This window comes from Lissotriton helveticus, chromosome 10 (assembly GCF_964261635.1).
Source record: "Lissotriton helveticus chromosome 10, aLisHel1.1, whole genome shotgun sequence".
Classification (NCBI taxonomy): domain Eukaryota; kingdom Metazoa; phylum Chordata; class Amphibia; order Caudata; family Salamandridae; genus Lissotriton; species Lissotriton helveticus.
In genome coordinates this window covers 889,784,018-889,802,987 of record NC_136071.1, presented here as the reverse complement: position 1 = coordinate 889,802,987, position 18,970 = coordinate 889,784,018, and the positions used below count along the sequence as shown (strand labels likewise).

The 18,970-nt window shown below is 47.4% G+C and overlaps 1 protein-coding gene across 5 annotated transcripts in view; it reads left to right on the top strand.

Annotated features, from left to right (window-relative positions):
• Positions 1 to 18,970, top strand: part of ULK4 (unc-51 like kinase 4) — a 2,246,396-nt gene that overhangs the window by 229,985 nt on the left and 1,997,441 nt on the right. For all 5 annotated transcript variants that reach the window (XM_078663530.1, XM_078663529.1, XM_078663527.1 and 2 more), the window contains one exon: positions 40 to 141. In XM_078663530.1, the coding sequence (XP_078519656.1) occupies positions 40 to 141 (102 nt within the window). The remainder of the gene's footprint in view (positions 1 to 39; positions 142 to 18,970) is intronic.

Genomic DNA, 18,970 nt, shown 5'->3' with positions numbered 1-18,970 from the left:
ATTCCTCTTCTTACTTGCATGCATGTTTATTTATTTCAGGGTCACCAGTGTACACACCCCCTGAAGTGGTAAAAGGAGAAGACTTCTCCACAGCTACCGACCTGTGGTCACTCGGCTGTGTGCTGTATGAAATGTTTTCAGGTTTGAATCTTTATTTAATATTAAGCAATCATTAATTTATTTTTGACATAGCCTTTAAAATGTAAAAACATACATTTGCAATATTTAGACCTACTAAGAGTAACTTTTAAAACCCTAGAAAGTCACAAAATACCCTCTAGAAAGTCATCCAAATAATCACATCTTCACTACAAATAACATTTAATTATCACAAGAAAAGTGCAAGCGAAGACAAATCATATCAGAAAAAAACCACAATCATTATGTAACAAGCATTTGCAATGCAATAGGTCTCGCTTTACATGAGTTTAAGCTATTGGCATTGTAAATAGCAATGCCTTTTATTTATATTTTAAAAACCAAAACATTAAAAAAAGGCATTGTCATTTACAATGCCAATAGCTCAAACTGTAAATGCGAGACATAGTGCATTTATCACTCTCATTTCATGGGCCCTGCCTGGGCTAAACTTCCACTCCATGCCCCACTGTCATCATTAACCCCTAAGTAATATAAACTCACCCACACCTGTCCATCACCAGGCTGGCACACCGTACATACACTCATACTCACTCACCTACCATCTCCCCCTTCATGCCCACTCTTGATTTGAGACGCCTCCCTTTTGCTGTGCTGCTCCCTCAGGGTGATAACAGCAGCCAGCAGTCTTTCATCCCAGACAACCTTTTGCTTGTATGTTTACCCGCCAAGCATGTTGGGAAACCTGGGCTCAGAGACTGTCCAGACACAAGAGATGCATTCCACGCTGCAGCTATTGGGCCGAGGGTTTCTCCGCGAGCCCTTTGAAATTCCAGTCCATGTTGTCTCCAGAAGGAAGTGATTCTTGCTAAATGCTCCACTTGAAAAGCAGAGGGGGCTGGGACACAAGCTCAGCGGGGCATCTCTGTAGAAGCAGATGGCCCGGAGGCAGGTGGGCAAGTGGCACATGGCAGGGGGTAGGGCCCCGTTCCCAGGAACATATGGTGTGCCTTTTTGCTGTTTTTAGGTTTCACCTAATCAGCGCGCATTCGCTGCATAGGAGGGGACCTTTTGGAATCGCTCAGCATTTTGGCAAAAAACGTGCACGTTTTGCATTGCTTTCTATTGCAACGCCTGCACGTTTGGCGTTTCCCTTGCGGGAGCGAGCAGCGACGCCATGTGTTAGCAATTATCGCGGTCGTTCCCGCAAGGTAAACGCTGCATGTCCCTGCTCTCGGCTACACTGCCACCCCCCCTCCCACTTGTTTATTATTGTAGGCGGCCACTCCCCTTCCTGTATGCGATGCTGGACGGGGTCGCTCTTGTTCTCGATTGGCACTTGTCTATTGCTCGAGTTAACGGAGTATTGCATCGTGATAAGGAAACTTGCTTCTTTGCTCGCTCCTTCTAGGGGCCTTTTGTTATCCAGCTGCTTGGAGAAAGGCAATGGAGGTGGTTTCTACCAACGAAATTGTTGGATAGTTGAAGGTATGATCATCCCCCTTCTCCTAGTCCTCAGACACGGTGTTCACCTCAAAACATGTATATCCAGAAACGTAACAGTTTACTTCTAGGAATTGCGTTATTTGTCCTTTTTCAACTGAGGTGCTTGCTGCCTCAAATTCAAATCCGAGAAACACAGCCTATTGACAGGAAGGAGCAACTCTTGCGGTTTTTCAACGTGTCAGGCTAGTTTGTGGGGCATATGTGCCAAGCATAAATGTGCAAACACACGTACGTGGTAAGGCTGCTTCAGAGACCGCTAGTCAGGTCTTCTACTGATTTTCTACTCGCATATTTTGCCGACCTTGTGTATTTGTAGTTGTATGTAAAGAGGAATATATAGTATGAACGAGGTAGCACGTATGTACAAAACAATGCCCAATAGCATAGCATTTCATTTACACATTATTTCAATAACTAAATAGTCTTGTTGGATTTTGCTGTACATTTAACTGCATTAGAGGAGAGGAAATAAAACAGAAAGCCTAACGAAAGAAGATCTCTAGATAACAGTGCAGGTTGCCATTGTGGAGATATTTAATTTAAGAAGGCTATCCATTGTCCCCAGATACCTGGTTTCTGGTTATGGTGTTGGGATCTGATCTTTTATTCAGGGTGTGTTCTCCATTTTAGATGTTTGAAAGCATTGCTGGGCTTGGCTTAGGTAAAACGAGATTGGCCTGATCATTTCCTGTAAAGTCATGCTTTTATCAACTATAAGTTAGTTGCATGGGAGCTTGTTTGTTACGATGTAGGAAATTCGAGACGCCCCTCCCGGAAAAAATACTTGTCTGCTACGCAATTCTGGGTTACTAAGGATGGTAGGGAGGCTGGTAACTTCCTTCTTCATGTTCCTATGCTTGAAAGAATAGGACATAATTCAGATATATGTTCTGCTTGGTGGTCAGATTCCTTGGGTTTTTATTTCTGTGGCTTGCCTTCCATCTTTTTCCTGTCTTAGAATATAGCTGCGTCATATTCTAATTTTTATAGTGCTGATCTTGTAAACAGATCAGACTGGAGGAAGTATGTAGTGGGCTGGTCCCACATGTTCAGGTGTCATAAGTAGACGCTGTAGACGTGGCCAGGTAAAAGTAGAAGATATTTATTAAGTTCTTTAGATGTAGATATAATAAGCCCAACCAGGAGCAACCTCCTAGCTGCTCAGCCCATCCTCAACTGACAACACTCATGCACCCAAGCATTCCACTCACACTAACATTCTGACCGGAACACTCACACAGGCTGAGCAGCTAGATGCAGAGCAGTAAAGGACATATATACAACCTAAGGATACTACATTATCCTCTTCCTCTCAAAATGAAAAACCAAAAGAGAAAATAACAATAAAGAGAAAAACTATACACAGTGAAAATATACAATAGTTGCAAGAAATCTGTAAACCCAAGGATGACGGTGACCTCACATCGCAAGAGGGAAAACAGACAACAAAGAAAAGAAAGAAGGAAGAAAGCGATATAGATAGAAAAACACTATCCTCCTCCTTTAGTAATGAACAAATGAGATAAGTAAGAAGTGAATGAAGAGCTCACATACTACAAGTAAGCTACACAAAAATGACAGAAGTGAGGGGAAAACAAAACCCCAGACTAGACTACAATGGGTAGAAACAACACCCAAGGAAGTACTTCTCACGTGAGAAGACTATGGCGAAAACCCAATACGCCACCCCTCATGTGAGGGAAACGTTAGAACAGAACCCATTCGAAAAATTCTTTGGGACTAAAACCCAATAGTAAATAATGTGTCACATAGGACTAAAACCCAAGGACTTGTGCAACAACAACCCAATGCAGCACAGTATAGCATCAAAAGAAGTGTAGTGTAGTTCCTATATTCCCAATAGGCTCTGCGCATTGGAATAACATAAACGATAGTTTAGACGTAGGACTGAGGTCGACTAGGTCTCTACTGAATATGTTAGACTTAATTATGAATGCCAGCTAGCTCAGAGGTCACTAGAAACTTTCTCGAGTGAACAAGAAGGTGTTAACTTTCCTGAATAGACAAGAAGAGATTAGTTTCTGACAACCGTATAAACATGACAACTTTGCTCCCTCCAGAATAAGGAGTATATCTCCAGAGTCGCGGAAACAATAGACAGCTATTTCACTCAGTCAATCGTGCATGCTTAGTTTCACCAGGAGTGCAGAGAAATAGAGAGACGGACGTTTTAAGTAAAAGTGGTTATTTATTGAGCAGTCTTCTTTCTCATGCAAGAGAAGTGAATTGCCACAATTGCAATACTTGTCATAAAGTAAAGTGTGTACAGTAAATGGAGTATTACGAAATAATACTGTAAAAGCATTTATATGGTTTCTAAGCCATAAGATACTTAAAACTGATAAAATACATACAGTGATAGAAGTTGACTAAACGTGCTCAACTGGTGTTTCTAAAATACGCCTACCCCGATGTACCTAACCTAAGCCTAGTACGTGGGAAGGAGTGAGATATAGTTTGAGTTAAGATAGTTTTTGCCAAGAATCTGAATCAAGCATTCTCTAAGGCTCTAATCAGCTCCGTACCTTGGTTATAGAATGAAGGAGGTCTTGTATTTCTTTCTCAGGACTCGATCTCCCAGTAACCCGCAAGGGTGACTGGAAACACTGGAGCTGGATTTCTCGGCAGGAGAAAAGACAGCGTCTCTCTCAGTGCGTCAATGGGAGGGTCGGCTTCCTTCGGCTCTCGTTACAGCTGGGCTTCGGGTAAGTAGATAGCCGATCTGCTCCAGAACCACCATCTTTTTGCTAAGGCAGATGCTGGTATATTTATACCTGGAAGGTGCCGAGTTTGACGTAAGGTTGGACATAAGACGTCACCAAGAATTTACAGTTCTTTCAGGAGTTCTTGGACAAGTCAAAACAAAAGCAGGGGGAATTCCGGGGCTGCTGGAGGCTTGGTTTGTTGAAAGAACGCGTTGTACTTTCTAGGAGTCTAGGGGAGTAGCCTTGCCGTATTTGGACTGCATTGGCTATGACTAAATAGGGATATGATTCTTATGCCTTTATAAGGATATGATTTGTTATAACCACATAAGGGCATGAATCGGGAATATTTAAATAGGGTCCTAGATACATTCACAACAAAATGCCACACACATGACATCGTCTATTAAAGTGAAGGGACTGGCACCCAACACCAACACAACAAAGATGGGACTGACACCCCCTTTACTAAAAACAAGGAAATGGGGCCAATACCCATCCCAAATGTAGAGTGTGAACAAAGAGACATGGGACTGAAAAACCCACTCCCATCCCTAGTAAGGGATAAAATATTTGAACGGGATCATGGTGCTAAAAACCCACTCCCATCCCTAGTAAGGGATAAAATATGTGAACGGGGTCATGGGACTAAAAACCCACTCCCATCCCTAGACATGGATAAAATATCTGAAAACTGGGGTCATGGGACTAAAACCCACTCCCATGCCAACAAAACATACATGAGGAACGCAATCAGTGAAGTTGACATACTGCAATAACACACTGTAAATACATATTTATCAATTGCCGGTGAAAAGAAGACAATGTAGCCTTACATCTTATAGATAAGGACAAAAAAACTTGTAATCAATTTGACAATGGTGTGCCTGTCACCGCAATGAGGTAGACAGACGTTAAAATAATTTGAAATAATGACTGTAAGTTTAAAACATGCATGTTGATTAACCAAAGTTATAGGTGTGCCCATCACCGCGATGATAGACAGGCATGGCGTGAAACATTTCTTGAAGATGTGAAGGAAAAAAAAACTCACATGAATTAAAACCACACCTCCTAGCTGCTCAGCCCATCCTCAACTGACAACACTCATGCACCCAAGCATTCCACTCACACTAACATTCTGACCGGAACACTCATACTGGCTGAGCAGCTAGATGCAGAGGAGTAAAGGACATATATACAACCTGAGGATACTACAAAGTATCAATTGATAGTGTCTGTTTTGTTAGTGTTTGGTCGTTTGTGGTGAGTACTTTTGTTTGATGTTTAGTTTCGAAATCAGTTGATAAAAATAGGAAAATCTTTCAGGTGTGTTCTGTATGCAGATGGGGTGCTGAAGGACTTGTTTTTTTTAATTGTATGTATTTTTATGAAGATGGTTCAGTTATCTGCTTTAAGCATATTACATTCTAGGTGTGATGTGTATAATGTATGCATGCATTCATGGTTTAGAGTCTGCACATTCATTAGCTTTATTAACCTCATTGGTTTGCTTCTTATTCTTCCTTGTCTTGTGTTTGTCCCTCCCCTGCAGCGCAGTTTTTTTTTACCATCCTTTTGTTAGGATGATTTGTAATTCGCCATTGTTCACATTCAGGGATCTACTCTTTTTATTTCAGTTCTCCAGGAGAATGCATGTGTTTTTTTGCTGTCCCTCATGTGCTGTTTCTCCTCCTAAGTACTCCCCTGCCCCGCATGTGCTTCTTGTTTCCAGGTCCTAGTTTGCCCCCATCCGCTGACTGACCTTGCTCTGTTGCTCACTTGCCTCATTCCTTGTTACCACCTCACATTGACTTCTCCCGTCAACCACTCTTCGTTTGCTCTTCCCTCTCTTCCACCAGTTTTTTTTGGTTACTTGTACAAAAAAAATGCTTAGGAGCGCCTGCCAGCTGCAGTTTGCTCCTTATCACTTCTTTTTAGGATCGAGCCTGCGAGTGCATGTGCTAGTGCATGTCTCACTTGCAAGACACTATTATTTACAACAAGCATTGGCATAGCCAATAGGTCTCGTCTTTGAGACCTTATAAGTGTTTAGCCATGCAACAGTTGATGTTGTTGCACCAAGGATATTGTGCTGCATAATTAAATACTTATAAGGTCCCAAAAGCGAGACCTATTGGCTATGCCAATGCTTGTTCTATCAAGAGAGACGGCTCACAAAAGACCAGATGTAATCAGCCTTGGAAAAGTATACACTTTTCACCCCAGATCATGAACGACCAGCACAACACCACACACCACACCTTTCTCACAACATGTATTTTTATTAGGTCTCGGCCTGCTAAAGACTGCTCAGACATGCGCAGACGAGCTGGCGAGATTTAATGGGATAGAGTGAACATCACTAGCGAGGTTAAGCCCCCCCTCTTCTCCATTGGCTGGCCTCCTAAACGGTGGCCAGCCATTGGAGAAAAGGTCCTAGTGACGTTCTCCTTTCTCTTTAAGCCCCGTCCTTTTCAGATTGACTTCCCCGATTTACTGTTGGCGTAAAAGGTTTCTTATCTTCTTTATGGGTCCAGATGGCCCCATAAAGAAGATAAGGAACCTTTTAAGTCAGCAGGAAGTCTGGGAGCCCAGTCTGAAAAGGACGGGGCTTACAGACAAAATGCAGTCTTGACATTTTTAAGGCTCTCGAGTCGAGATGGGCTGAACTTTACAATGTGTGTTTGCTTTTCTGGTCCTCCCCGCCCCTCCCCCCTCCAAACAGGCTGGACAGCTAAATCGCTGCATCACCAGCAGCCCGAAGCCCACTTTACAAGTATGCAGAATTATTCGATATACTCCAGGGTGGGAGTGAGAGGAGGAACCAACGCAGCGGGGCAGAGGAGCAGCGCACAGGCCACCCTCTCATTCTCCACAAGACCTCGCAGCACCTCCAGACCCGGGACCTTTCAGTAGTCCTCCCCCTGCCACCGTCACCCACCACTCCCGCCATGCTGTGCTCCCCACTGCTCCTCAGCCTGTCCGCCCTGCACGCGCTGCGGGCCCCTGGGCCCCTGGAGGACGTGGTCATAGACCGCTACGACGTGCCCAAGGTCTGCCCGCGAGAGGTGCAGATCGGGGATTTCATCCGCCACCACTACAACGGCACCTTCAAAGACGGCAAGAAGTTCTACTCGAGGTAGGAGCGCTCTATCCGGGGCGCACCGCGGGTTATAGGAGAGCGGTTTATGGGTGGCTGCAGAGCGGTTTATGGGTGGCTGCAAAGCGCTTTATAGGCGGCTGCAAAGCGCTTTATAGGCGGCTGCAAAGCACTTTATAGACATGTAGGATCTATGCGTTGGTGACCAAAGCAATTTATAGAAAAGCAAACGCCGCACAGATGCAAAGCTTACTCCCAAGTTTGCAAAGTTCTTGCAAAACGGCTGAAAGCGGTTTCTAAAAATAAAAGCATATTTTAGAAAACCGCAGGCATGCGACTTATAAAAGTAAAGGAAGGCTTAATACAGGGAAAACTATGGGGTTATAGGAGGCAGATGCAGTTTGCTTGAGTACAGATTTAGCGGTTTATAGATGATCATTCATCTTAATGATAAAGCAGCGTATACAAGTGCAGACTTGGTGTATGGCTGCCAAAACGGTATATGGAAGAGTGTCCTGTTAAGGGCATGACTGCGGTTTGTCAAACGCGGCAGCTAAATCAGACTATTCTGGCCCCTCAGTGCATGACAGCCGAAGTTGTTGATAAAGATAGACCCGCAGACATTGCATGTAAGGACAGACAGTGCGGCCTATGAAAGAAAAGAACACTATTGGCTGCTCAAGCGATTTATAGATGAGGCGAGGAGTGTGGCACGGCACCCCTCAAACAAAATGGCACAGTGAGATATCCGACTGATGCAAGATAAGGCTTTACGCAGGAATTCATGCGAGTTTTTGAAGAAAAAAATATGTTTCTGCATGGCAACTAAATCTGTTTTAGGGGATAAACGTAAATGTGTCAACTTGTGCATATGCAGACAGAGAAGGTGCGAGGTCTATCCAGGCTGTCAGGCCCACCTCTGAAACACTGATAAATGGTCCCCAGCTTTACCTTCGGTTCTCATTTGGAAGTTGCTGTAACTTGTGACGGTCGATCTGCGATTTTTTGCAAGGTTAATGTCACATTGGAATAGTTAGATCGGTCCCCATCCGTAAAGAGGTATATGCTCTAAATGTGATGTATACAATAAAGCGCTACACGTTGCCTGCAGCGCATGGGGTTTTGCACGTGTTCTGCGAGCTCTGTTCCGGCTGCACAACAGTTTCCGGTTTAGATAGCCGAAGACCAGGGGATGAAAAACACAGAGTGGATGGAATTTACATCGGAAACGTTCGCCTGAATTCGTTAAGTGATATCCTGAACTGAATCGGATGCCAAATATATCGGAAACGTTCGGTTTACTTCGGAGAAGTTCGCGCATCGGCTTCATATAATTCCTCTGGGTTGACGTCTTTTTCCGACATATTGTCCGCAGGACGTAGGGAACCGACCGGGGAAGGGAAAGAACGCCGGCAGAGATGGGTGAGTGTTGATAGGGTACCCGGGGCCAAAGCCAGGGGACAAAGTGACGCCTGTAGGCATGGAGGAGTGCGGGGAGAAGCGGGAGGGGAAGATTGTAAACCTATGAAGCAAAATACCCTTTCAAAAATGTGTGCGTATGGAGGGAACACGAGATGTATGAAGAGGGGTGTAGAGAGAGGGGCTCTGGGATTAAACGTTTGGGTGAGACTAGCAGAGATACCTGAGAGCGGAGTAGTGATTCCTGAAAGAAGGGGCACGCAACAACCTTGGAGTTAGGGATGCCAACCCAAGGGACCTTAGCTGGTAGGGTATGATTCTACAGGGTACCCTTCTACGGGGAGGATAGAGATCGGCCAGGTTATAAGTGTGCCGTGGGCGGCATCAGAGAGGCAGAGTGGGAAACTGTCAAGGGACAATAGGAGAGGCCACGAAAGGTTCAGTGTGGGAGATCATGTGGGAAGAGAGGCCACGGGTCGTGGTTGGTAGGTGGGAAATGACATGAGGAACGTGAAAAGTACACCAGCTCTGGGTGAGATTACATGGAGATGTGGGTGAAGAAGGGATGGAAGGAGGCTGATGACCTGGATTGAGGAAACTGACCCCAAAAGGTGAGATCCTGGTTAGAGGGGCTGACCTTTTTTGAGACCCTGAGGACTGGGAACATGATCAAAAGAGATACCCATGGAGATTTCTGTGCGTCAAAGGGGAAGATTCTGAGTGCAGATATCATTGGGAAGTAGTTACAATGCACGTTTCTTTATAGTTACCAGGCTGACTCCCCATTCTATGCAGATTACTTTTTCTGTGTGTGGCTCTGTGTGTGTGTGTGGGGGGGGGGCTCTGTGTGTGTGTGTGGGGGGCTCTGTGTGTGTGGGGGGCTCTGTGTGTGTGGGGGGCTCTGTGTGTGTGGGGGGCTCTGTGTGTGTGTGGGGGGCTCTGTGTCTGTGTGGGGCTCTGTGTCTGTGTGTGGGGCTCTGTGTCTGTGTGTGGGGCTCTGTGTGGGGCTCTGTGTGGGGCTCTGTGTGTGGGGCTTTGTCTGTGTGTGGGGCTGTGTCTGTGTGTGGCGCTGTGTCTGTGTGTGGGGCTCTGCATGTGTGTGGGCCTCTGTATGTGTGGGTCTGTGTGGGTGTGGGTCTGTGTGTTTGTGTGTGGCATTCGCAAGAGATTAAGCTATTGGCATTGTAAATGACGATGCCATTTATTTATCTATTTTCAAAAGCAACACATAAATAAAAATGTTGTCATTTACAATGCCAATAGCTCTAACTTTTGCCAAGGCAAGACCGTTGCATTGTAAATGCTTGTCTTGTCATAATATTATAGATGTCCCCACTCTCGATGGAGAATTGTTAGTAGGCACTTGTACACATATTTATATGGAGAGCTGCTTAAACTTCTAGCAGTTTTTTGGTGGACTTTCCTTACCATAACTCTCGATTAGAGTTTATACCCATACAAAGTTACAGTAAACAAATTATTTTCCATGCCTTAAAATATTCACTCTTTGTGATATATATTGATAGAGTGCTTACAGCACTCTACATTGTATGGGAGCATTATACTCATAGTCTAAAGATATTCATATATATATTTTAATCGTTTTGCTGTGTACTATGTTTATTAAATGCATTTATCCAGCATTCACACCATTGAAAAGTAATGTACACCTTTAAGTAGGATTTATATGTATTAGAGACATGATCATCCCTGTACGCATAATGTGTAGATTGACATTATATTCATATCAATGTAATTGTGTGTGTTTAAATTGCCTGCACTGTAGGCCCAGAGCTGCATGCTGTTGACAGTTTCGAATCCTTAGTTGCTAAAGAAATAATTAAATGAATTGTTTGTGTGAGCCAGAACAGTATGCTCTCATCCCACTGCAGGTACAAGAATTCATCCTCGTTATTCTTAGTTTAAGGAGATAACCGGAATGTCTTTGAAGAGTATGAGAAGCGGGAAGGGAGGATATCTTCTGTGCCTGGCTTATCTGAACCCCAAGGCCACTGGAAGAAAAGAAGAACTTAATTAAAGAAGCAATGGAAAACTACTGCAGACCTTTGCAAGTGAAATAATTCGTCATGTGATACATTTAGGGGGGCTGAGTTTTGCCTTTTTGTATTATGCGCAGGGACAGAAATTCAGACTTCTACATTTTCGGAGGAGAAGGAGCATCCTAAGAGCGCGCTCCGTAGCCCTAAGCTATTTTCACATGAGTATTTCTTAGGAAGTCAACACGTGCTGACACCTTTGGGAAATGGAAAAGGGGAAATAGAAGGAGTACCAATAAGAGTAGTCTAGGGAATGATAATGTATGCTTCCTTTCTTAAGGACAAGCATTGGAAATGCAATGGGTCTCTGTGATCCGGCCCCACGGGACACCCGACCCCGAGACACCCCCTCACCTCTGTTGCCCTATCGCCCCACAGCATGTCCGGGTAGACGCGAGGCATCCCCAACAACAGCGTCCATGACGACCGGAATCCCGCCCCTCTCTCCTTTGCAGGGTCCAATCGGGTGTAACGAAGGACCGGAAGGGCTACCCCGCGACCCCGGAAGTCCCGCCTCCCTACGGACGGCCGGATACAGAAAAGACCGAGGAGAAGAGACATTCGGAGTCGAAGGATCGTGGCAGGAGCATTCGGCTGGAGCGGTGACGGACGGAGAGGTCGGGAACGGAGACAGCGAGGAGTGGTCCGAAGAGTGGTGGAGTCCCACGGAGGTGGCTGAAGAGCGGCCGTAACTCGGAGGAGAGTTACGGCGGAGCGTGTGAGTACCAGTTCCCTTCTTGCGCACATTAGGTGCACTGTGTACATAGCAGTAAAAACCCCTCCCCTTGTATAATTGTTCCCGCTATCCTAGGCACGTCACCTGTAGGCACTAGGCATCTTGTAAATACACACTGGACACTGTATAAAGAGCACCCCTCTCCCCACCACCTTGTGCACGTCTTCTTTACTTCCCCTTCCTCGACTCTTACCCATACCCTCCTCTGCCCGTACCCGACCCCAGCACTCCCCTTTCCTTTCCTCACACTACCGGGTAACGGTGACGGGATCGGATCTTTAGTCCAAGTGCGACTAACGGCTCCCTCTCTCTCTTGTTGCCCTCCGAGGTGTTCTCCGACTCTACCGAGGCAGCTACACCCAAGACCCGGACACCCGTCGGACCTTCAAAAGAACAGGACGACTAAAGAAGAAGAACACCTTTCACTGAGTGTTGAACCTGAACTCTCCTCTTGTCCCCGTAACCCGCTGTATAATAACTCAATAAAACACTATCGCCCACTATATCCGGCCTCCTCGCCTGACTTACCAGTCCGCCGACCGCCCACGGTCACATCTGGTGTCAGAAGTGGGATTAACTGGAGGAATGGAGGCCGTGATGAAGAGGATGGCAGACTCCCAGGAGCAGCTGGGAAAGATAATGGAGCAGTTCCTAAAGACAGCAGAAGATGACCGGGGTCAGCTCCATGATGTGTTAAAAGGACAGGGTACCTCCCATGAACAGGCCATGGGGAAACTGACCGATGTCCTGGGACATCCGAGACCGATGTCCTCCCTCCCTTCAGTGGTTCTTCAGAAATATGTGCCGGGAGAGGACCCTGACTTCTTTTTTACTAATTTTGAGCGGCTAGCCCAGGCGGCCACCTGGCCTGTGGACCGGTGGGCTCATTATCTAGGCCCCCTGCTAACGGGTGACCTGCAGGCTGCCTACCAGCAAGCGAACGTTCGGGGAGACACCCCATATGCAGACGTAAAAAGATGCATCCTTGAAAGGCTGGGTATCGATGAGGAGACCTACCGAGTACGACTACGTCAGGTAAAGGAAGGACCCCAGGAGACCCCCAGGGCCCTCTCCTACCGGATCAAAGACCTGGCCAACCGTTGGCTGAAACCCGAAGTCTCTACTAAAGATAATATCCTAGAAAAGATCTACTTGGAACAATTCCTATCCTCCTTGCTCCCAGGCACGCAAAGATGGGTGCGCCAGCATGCCCACCTGACCCTGGACACGGCAATAGAAATAGCGAGTGCCTATAGCAGGGCCCAGGAGGCCCAGAGAGGTAAAGAAGATCACCCCCACAAACCTCAACCCCCTGCCGGGCTACGTACTCGTCCCCCTGCTCCACGAAGACCTGACCCTCCTCTTTTGTTCCCCACCCCGGTGATACAACGTCCTGTGAACCCCGGACCACAATGCTACAGCTGTGGCGGATTCGGCCACATCGCCAGGATATGCCCGCACAAAGACGAGCCGATGGAAGTGGGGCTGGCACGTAACTATGTGTGTTCAGTCCCCGGGGCCCCACCACCTCCCTTTCGATGTCCTGTGACTTTTGATGGACAAACCCTCATGGCCCTAACGGACACCGGGTGTCGACAGAGCGTCCTCAGACCTCAGGACTTGTCGCATCCTGTGAAGCCCTCTTCCGACACGGTGGCCATTCAGTGTGTTCATGGGGATACAAAGAGATATCCCACCACCCAGGTAAAGGTCCAACATGCCAAGGATTCCGGAACCGCTCTCACTGTGGGACTGATACCCCGCCTTCCGGAACAGGCGATACTAGGGAGCGACTACCCCGGATTACCAGGATTGTTACGGGATACCACTGACTCCCTGACCCACTGGTGGGAAGACGCGCCTTTCCCAAAAGGTTTATCTTCTCCCATGCCGGCACGCAAACCACCCAAAACCAAAGCCCAGAAGAAGAAGGAGAAAAGAGAATACACAGGCGCATATCCAGTGATCCCGGATGAACACCCCTGGGAAACGGACCGGGAATTCCGGGCAGCACAACAGGAAGACCCTCTATTACAGGAAGCCTGGGGAAGGGCGGTGGACCAAGAGGATCCCCTTACCGTAGGTCCATACTTCCTCAAGAAAAACGGGCTATTGTATCGCATGGGTGGGAACCAACAGAAGCCCCAACTCCTGATCCCCGGTCCCTTTCAGGAGAAAGTACTCTTCCTAGCCCATAGTCACCTTCTGGGAGGCCACTTTGGGGAAGAAAAGACCAGTCAAACAGTATTGGACAAATTCTATTGGCCTGGGATCTACCAGCACATTAAGAAATATTGTAAAGAGTGTCCGGTATGCCAATTGCACAGCAGATACCGACCCCCTAGGGCTCCGCTGCATCCCCTTCCCATCATCGACGTCCCTTTTAGCCGAGTGGGGATGGATATAATAGGACCCCTGTTACCTTCCCGCAGCGGGTGTCGCTACGCCCTGGTGATTGTGGACTATGCCACCCGCTTCCCTGAAGCCCTTCCTTTACGACAGCCCACCACCCAGAACATTGCTAAGGCCCTCATTTCAGTATTCACTCGGGTGGGGTTTCCCCGGGAAATCCTGACCGATCAGGGCACTCCGTTTGTCTCCGCACTGATGAAACAGGTATGCTCCCACCTAGGAATCAAACAAATCCGGACCTCAGCATACCACCCCCAGACCGACGGGCTCGTCGAGAGGTACAATGCCACCCTGAAACAGACCCTTAAGAAACTGCTGGGTTTGGAAGCCAAACGGTGGGAGGATATGCTACCCCTTGCCCTGTTTGCCATCCGCTGCGCCAGTCAGAGCAGCACCGGGTACTCCCCCTATGAGTTGTTATACGGGCGACCCCCCCGCACCCTGCTGGACATGGCCCAAGAAGCATGGGAAGCAGACCCAGACCGTACTCGGCCCCTTCCCGAATACATAGAGAACCTGAAGACCCACCTGGCAAGCATAAGAGACATAGTGCGCCAGAACCTTGCGAATGCCCAAAACAAGCAAAAGGGACAGTATAATAAAGGCACCAAACCCAGAACCTTCCTGGCAGGCGATCTCGTGTTACTGATGTTACCCTCCTCCGATCAAAAACTCCTGGGTCAATGGCAGGGCCCTTTTTCCATCCTGCGTCAGGTGACCCCAGTCACGTACGAGTTAGACATGGATCCCACCCGTGGTGTAACCCAAATATATCATGTCAATCATTTAAAAAAATGGGAAGGCCCTCGTCCGGTTTTAACCGGATCGCCTTACTCGGGTCCCCTCTCCTTTACCCCCTGTATTGATCACGATATCACTCCCCAACAGCGACAGGAACTCGAGACCGTTCTTTTTCCGTTGCGACGGGTTTTTTCCTCTTCCCCGGGACACTCCGCTATCACTGAGCACACAATACAGACGGTTCCCGGGAAGGTAATCCGACAAAGGCCCTATAGAGTCCCCGAGGCCCGCAGGGAGGTAATACGGAACGAGACAGAGCAGATGCTAAAGATGGGTATCATCGAACCATCGGTAAGCGAATGGAACTCCCCGATAGTCCTTGTGCCCAAACCGGACGGGTCTGTCCGGTTTTGTATTGATTTCAGGGAGGTCAACAAAATATCCTCCTTCGACACATATCCGTTACCCCGCGTCGACGAAATGGTCGAACGCATAGGGAAGGCCCAATACATCTCAACGCTAGACCTCTGTAAGGGGTATTGGCAAATCCCACTCAGAAAAGAAGACAGGAAAAAGACAGCCTTCTCCACCCCTGATGGGTTGTATCAATTTCTAGTCCTCCCTTTCGGTCTTCATGGCGCCCCAGCCACATTCCAGCGGGCCATGAATAAAATACTACGGCCTCACTCACTATATGCAGGCGCGTATCTTGACGATATCGTTATTTATAGTGACAACTGGACACAGCACCTAGAACACCTACACAAGGTGATCACCTCCCTGGGGACTTATGGTTTTACCATAAATCCCGCCAAAACTACCCTAGCAGCACAGACGGTAAAATATCTAGGCTACCTCCTGGGTGAGGGGTTGATAAGACCACAGGAAAGCAAAATTTAAGCCATCCAGGCCCTCCCTTTCCCGCAAACCAAAAGAGACCTTCGTGCTTTCCTGGGACTCCTGGGGTACTACCGACGCTTCGTACCGAACTTCTCCCAAAGAGCGGCCCCCCTTACAGACCTCTTGAAGAAATCCATGAAAACGGACACCCTCCTTAGGACCCCCACGGCCGAGTTGTTACAGGCTTTTTCCAGTTTGAAAACCGCTCTGACCTCCCATCCTGTGTTAGTCAGCCCTAATTACTCTCAACCCTTCGTGTTACAGACAGACGCCTCGGAACAGGGACTCGGGGCTGTCCTATCACAAATAACCCCCCAGGGAGACGAGAAACCTATTCTCTTCCTCAGCAGGAAATTGTTCCCACGTGAAAAAAGCTACGCCGTGGTGGAAAAGGAAGCCCTGGCCATCAAGTGGGCGGTGGAAAGCCTCCGTTATTATCTAGAGGGGAGACAATTCACCATCTACACCGATCATGCCCCCTTGGAGTGGATGGCTCGGAACAAAGGACACAACGATCGAGTCCTCCGCTGGTTCTTGGCCCTTCAACCCTACCACTTCACAACAGTCCACAGGAAAGGCTTAGAACAAGGGAATGCCGATTATCTGTCTCGATACCCTGTGTCCCCACCGGGTACAAGAAAGACAGCTAGGGGAAGGGAATGTGATCCGGCCCCACGGGACACCCGACCCCGAGACACCCCCTCACCTCTGTTGCCCTATCGCCCCACAGCATGTCCGGGTAGACGCGAGGCATCCCCAACAACAGCGTCCATGACGACCGGAATCCCGCCCCTCTCTCCTTTGCAGGGTCCAATCGGGTGTAACGAAGGACCGGAAGGGCTACCCCGCGACCCCGGAAGTCCCGCCTCCCTACGGACGGCCGGATACAGAAAAGACCGAGGAGAAGAGACATTCGGAGTCGAAGGATCGTGGCAGGAGCATTCGGCTGGAGCGGTGACGGACGGAGAGGTCGGGAACGGAGACAGCGAGGAGTGGTCCGAAGAGTGGTGGAGTCCCACGGAGGTGGCTGAAGAGCGGCCGTAACTCGGAGGAGAGTTACGGCGGAGCGTGTGAGTACCAGTTCCCTTCTTGCGCACATTAGGTGCACTGTGTACATAGCAGTAAAAACCCCTCCCCTTGTATAATTGTTCCCGCTATCCTAGGCACGTCACCTGTAGGCACTAGGCATCTTGTAAATACACACTGGACACTGTATAAAGAGCACCCCTCTCCCCACCACCTTGTGCACGTCTTCTTTACTTCCCCTTCCTCGACTCTTACCCATACCCTCCTCTGCCCGTACCCGACCCCAGCACTCCCCTTTCCTTTCCTCACACTACCGGGTAACGGTGACGGGATCGGATCTTTAGTCCAAGTGCGACTAACGGCTCCCTCTCTCTCTTGTTGCCCTCCGAGGTGTTCTCCGACTCTACCGAGGCAGCTACACCCAAGACCCGGACACCCGTCGGACCTTCAAAAGAACAGGACGACTAAAGAAGAAGAACACCTTTCACTGAGTGTTGAACCTGAACTCTCCTCTTGTCCCCGTAACCCGCTGTATAATAACTCAATAAAACACTATCGCCCACTATATCCGGCCTCCTCGCCTGACTTACCAGTCCGCCGACCGCCCACGGTCACATCCTCGCATTAGAAAAGTTGGAGCTATTGGTTTTGTAAATGACAATTTTTTTTGAATGTGTTGGTTTTGAAAATAGCCAAATTAATAGCTTTGTCATTTACAATGCCAATACTTTAAGCTTTTTCAAATGTGACACCTATAGCATTCGTAATGCAACATGTTTTGTATGTATGTAATTAAATGCAAAAAAAACGAGAGACACGGCCCGCAAAGAAATTGGCGCGAAATGAAGACAAGGCACATGTAAGTGAGGGCAAGTTAGACCTTTCAGTGCGTCTAAACACTAAAACACACGATACTTTAGAGACCTAATGTGTTCTAAATTTGCAAGGAGCGATGTGTTTTGTTTCATGGTGACAGGCTTGAATCCTAGTGGGTCCACTTGACCATTATCCTTCATAGGTCGGACAAACATAGTGCATTGAGTTGGGTAATCTAGCACACAACACCAAGCAAGTAAATTCAAGGCCACGTCACATGAGGTTATTTGCGGATATGTTACGGTCAGGATGAGATTCTGCGATGTGGAAAGACATAATATCTAGGGTGAGCGAAGCAAGTGTGACCAGACTGGAGGATAGTTCAAAGGTTATCCCCACAGAACATTTGTAAGAATATGGGGTTGAATAGAGCATTCTAAAACACGTTTTAACATTTTCTAAACGGCTCAGAAAGGGCATTCATGAAACACACCAGTATTCCAATTAGAAAGATCGCGATTTAGAAAGGGAGATGGAGAAGGACACAAACAGAGAAAGAGAGAGAAATAGAAAGATGGGAGGGAGGTGATGCGGGAGAGACATATAGAGACAGCAAGACATTGAGAGAATGAGCGGCAGACACAAATAGAAAGAATATGAGAAAGGGCCAGAGAAAGATAAGGGGACAGCAAGCAAGACAAATGGACAGCAACAGAAGGGAGAGAAGTGTGGATGGTGGTTTTGAAATGACTCTGCGCCACTCAGTTACACCGCTGCTCTACCAAGAGAACCAAAAACGTCTGGGAGGCATCTGCATGCACCAGTTCCAACAAGGGAATCCTAGTACCATTTTTCATACTTTAAAAATTGGAAAAAAATATTTATTAGATTTCCAAATTTTAACATAAGGAAATTCCCTAGTCTATGAGCAGAAAAACAATGCAGAAACAGCATTTTGCGACTCTTATGTACCAGGTTACTCATCGCAGTGTCAAACACCATTCAAAAGCTTACACTGCTAAAAATGCAAGAAAATTGAACAGCCTGCGAAGGATAATGCTGGAACTCTAATTACCAGGTGTAAATACTACGTGCGGTGGCATCCACAGCAGAAGCTGAAGCTGTGAAGTACACCAATTTATAGGAGGAGACAGTTTCCGCAAGGTCAGAGTGAGAAATCGCGAAGCCACAGCTTCAAGAGGAGAGAGAGAAGTGGAATCGTAAACGGCACTAGAGAACAGCACATTAAACAGACAGTCGAGCGCTTGCCCACATTCCTAGAGGACTTTCTGATAACATTTCAGGCCGTTGCACGATGGATGGTTGGATGTTAAGGACAGAGATTGCAATAAGTAACAAGAATAAACAGAAGGGAAAATAACCTGGTGGGGATAAACAAGGGTGAAATTAAAAAGAAAAGCTCTTGGCA